The sequence below is a fragment of the Populus nigra genome, chromosome 4 (genome assembly GCF_951802175.1).
Source record: "Populus nigra chromosome 4, ddPopNigr1.1, whole genome shotgun sequence".
NCBI lineage: Eukaryota > Viridiplantae > Streptophyta > Magnoliopsida > Malpighiales > Salicaceae > Populus > Populus nigra.
Window position 1 is genome coordinate 5,297,751 of NC_084855.1, and position 3,406 is coordinate 5,301,156.

General features: G+C 38.6%; 1 protein-coding gene across 2 annotated transcripts; it reads right to left on the reverse strand.

The window, feature by feature from the left end:
• Window positions 1–500: 500 nt before the first annotated feature.
• On the reverse strand, window positions 501–2,772 carry LOC133691678 (magnesium dechelatase SGRL, chloroplastic-like). Of its 2 annotated transcripts, none has more exons than XM_062112281.1 (5): window positions 2,431–2,772; window positions 1,730–1,906; window positions 1,430–1,588; window positions 1,172–1,333; window positions 501–892 (listed from the first exon to the last, which is right to left on the reverse strand). In XM_062112281.1, exons 1-5 carry the CDS (start codon window positions 2,587–2,589, stop codon window positions 776–778), a joined length of 774 nt encoding a protein of 257 aa, XP_061968265.1. In that variant the 5' UTR covers window positions 2,590–2,772; the 3' UTR covers window positions 501–775. The 2 variants fall into 2 exon arrangements, with proteins under 2 accessions (XP_061968265.1, XP_061968266.1); XM_062112282.1 differs by having other exon boundaries at window positions 1,172–1,318; window positions 2,431–2,769.
• Between the last annotated feature and the right edge of the window lie 634 nt (window positions 2,773–3,406).

Genomic DNA, 3,406 nt, shown 5'->3' on the forward strand with positions numbered 1-3,406 from the left:
TTAAAAATTATTTTTGACATTAACACATTAAAACGATATAAAAACATAAAAAAAATTAAATTTAAACCAAATTTGTTTTTTGAAATTTCATAAAACGTGGTTTGCACCGTGTTCCCAAACGGTGCCTTAACCATGACTCTCCTTGAAGTGTTCACAAATTCTAAATAAGGCCTGGGTTTTAAGGATTATTTTCAAATAGCTCCTCAAAGTTTCAAACACCTACCCCCAAGTTTAATTTATATCTGGAAAGAATACAGAGCAGCCTCGTCAAATTTATCTTTACCTTTTGTTTTGTCCCCCTCATTTTATTTTGGTTTTCATTTATATCCTTCATCACATTGTCAGTCCCTAAGGGGTCAAAATATTTAAAGGTCCAAGTAATTCTGAACTATCTATGTTAACCACTCACGATGTATACTAATCACTCATCTCCGGCATTGTTATGACAGAGCATGCAGGACCAGGACCTTACTGGAAGAGAGCGATGAGAGAGGATCGAATAGGACTCCAATTTTAGTGTTTTAATCACGAAGCGACTAGGACTTCACCCAGCCTTAGCCAAATTAACAAATGTTATGACCAGCACAAGAATATTGTCAATTGATATTTCCAATGAAAGAAATGAATTACTTGCAAAAGAATCAACCGTCCCTCAAACAATCATTGTTCTACTGCAACTTCAACTTCGGTGTCTGTATGTTATGTAAGCAGAGTCCTTTCAACTCTGGCCATGGAAATTCGCCTTTGAGATTATGCTGCTTGTGGAGAGAGCACGTCAAAGAAGGAAGGCAAAAAGAGTTTGGAAAATGGACTTTGGTCCTCCCGACTTTCTTGAAATACGTGAACTAGCCTTGCTCGCCACAGAAAAACCTCGATGATCCCGTGGTCGCCCCTGATAGGTCGATCAGTAAATTATCACTTTCACTTGCGTGTACAATTGAAGTACAATCTATAATTTCCAATAATCCCAAAAAAAAAAATAGCCTGGATTAGATCAAATGCGTTTTTTAGATTTTCGGTGCTACTTGAGGGGATTGTTGTTCGTAAAAGGTCATGCTAGTAAGGGCATTTCTCGTTTTCAAGCAGAATGAGGGTAATATTAATTGCTCATTGATGTAAAACTGCTCCTGCAGTATGTGTGCAGCCCATGGGTGGCTCGTTTAGATTTTACCTGAGCAGCATCCTTCAATGGCCCCCAACACTCCAATCGGTTGTACTTGGGTAATCTGGAATGGAAATATACCCAAACTAAACAATCCTTTAGCTCAGGATGTTTTGTGAAAAGTGCCGCATCTCCATCTAACACAGCTTCAAGTACCTGACTTGAACATACCTTAGAAATGGTGGAGAAGACTAGTGTATGCAATAGCCCAAAGATTTGTCTAAATAATTCTGAAGTACACAAGGAATTGCACAAGAGAACACTTACCAAAGGCATTTCCTTCGAGAATATGTGGTATCTGAACTCAGCGGCAAGGTCTAACAAGAGATTGGGACCGCTCACATAGCAATGGGCATGCAGAGCCAATTGTCCTTCTAGTTTCTTCCATTCAACAACCACATCATCCTTGCTATACCAACCTCTTAGCTGAATATACACGATGGGCAACCCATAATCACCGCCAGTCAGATAGTCAAACTAAGTGAGCAATTCCATTTTCTTACACAAGAGTTCCAAACACAATTTTTCTAGTCCAAAAAAAAGGAAAGGAAAATCATATGAACCCACCTGATCCAGGTTGATGACATTGGAGATGATTAAGGTTAGGTCTGCTGTGAAGTCACAATGAGACAAGATATAGGTTCGAGGGATGATCGCAGAGTATTGATTAATCTCTTCGCCCATCAAGACAACTTTCAGCTTTGAAGCTTCAAATTTTGCTGGAGGACCCAAAAGTCTAACTGCCTGATGACACCAAATAGGCAGTTAGTCAACACCAATGATTGTTAGAACGAGCCATTGTAACCTCTAGCAAAAGAAATCTTGCCTTGGAAACAGAAAATGAAAACATGACTTGAAATGAAGTAACTGTTGTATAGACTCAATCTAAGTAGACCAAACCAATCAGATTATTTAGGCTCATTGCACTAATCAGTGGTGAGAAGAGGGGCTAGCTGCTTCACTTGGCAATCTGACCAGTCTGCTCGTGACAATGTTTCCTTCGAAAAGAATTGAAAACTGTAAATTTTAAAGTACTTGATTTGCTCGTCTTGCATCATCAGAGTGAGACAGAACTGAATGGCTCTGCTTGGCGGGGAACAAGTGGATCATTTTTCTTACACAAGTGAATTTACGAGATGAAGAAAAGGCGAAATCATGAAAATCTAGCCAGTAATGCCAGTATATCTAAACCGATTATACATTATATGACAACGCCACTACACATACTGCACAAAGACCTAGTGAAGAGACGGAGGAAAGGAGAATACCTCGGAGACCAATGTGTTATAGGAAGCCCTGCTGTTGCCAATGGAGGAAAGAACAGTGGGTTTGGTCCCTTTAGATGATAGCTTGGTGCTGTTGTTGATGGAGAAATATCGCATGTGTGGTGATGGTGAGAAGGCGTAGTGAGCGCAATGACAGGCCATGGGACATGCATAACAAGTTCCTTCTTTTCTTCATCTTTCACTTCTCACCATTGTCTTCTCTCCAAACTTAGCTTGAAAGAGCGAAAAGGATAGAGAGACTAGTTTTGGTCATGTGGACTGGGATTCTCGGACCCCACGTCCAGAAATCTTTATCAAGCTATGCTTGAACTCAATACTTCTCCAAATAAATTTTAAAAAAACGCTAGTAATTGGAATCTTTTTGGTGAACTGTATTGGTGGTGGTATAGGGACTTCACAATTAAAAAGAAATGGTGATCGGTGATGGAATGGGATGTGGTGACAGGTCAGCATCACTGATTGAACATTTGAGTAGTTTTGTGGTAATGCTATAACGTTGCATAATTAGCCCTGTTTGTAATTGTATCCCAAAATCCAAACAGAGAGGTTGAGTAAAATTTTAATTTTTTTTTAAATTAATTTTTTTAAATTATTTTGATGTGATGATATTAAAAATAATTTTTTAAAAAATAAAAAAATATTTTAATATATTTTTAAATATATTAAAACTAACATATGGCCACACTCTCACACCTGAATTTTTCTTTTTGAGCCCATTGGGCTTCACATGAATTTTATTGGTCTCTCCAGTTAAGCCCATTATCTATTCGCCAGGTAACAGCCTACAGAATTTAAGGCTTGTTTTCGTCACACGTGGGGAAGCAGAAGCTTTCGTATACTTCGAACCTGAGTCCAGAAAAATTAAAGCCCAAATCCAGAGTGAAATGATCAAGATATAATTTTCTTTCCCAATAACAACGACACGCCACAGGGACGCGGTAGTCTTTTTGTTTTGGGC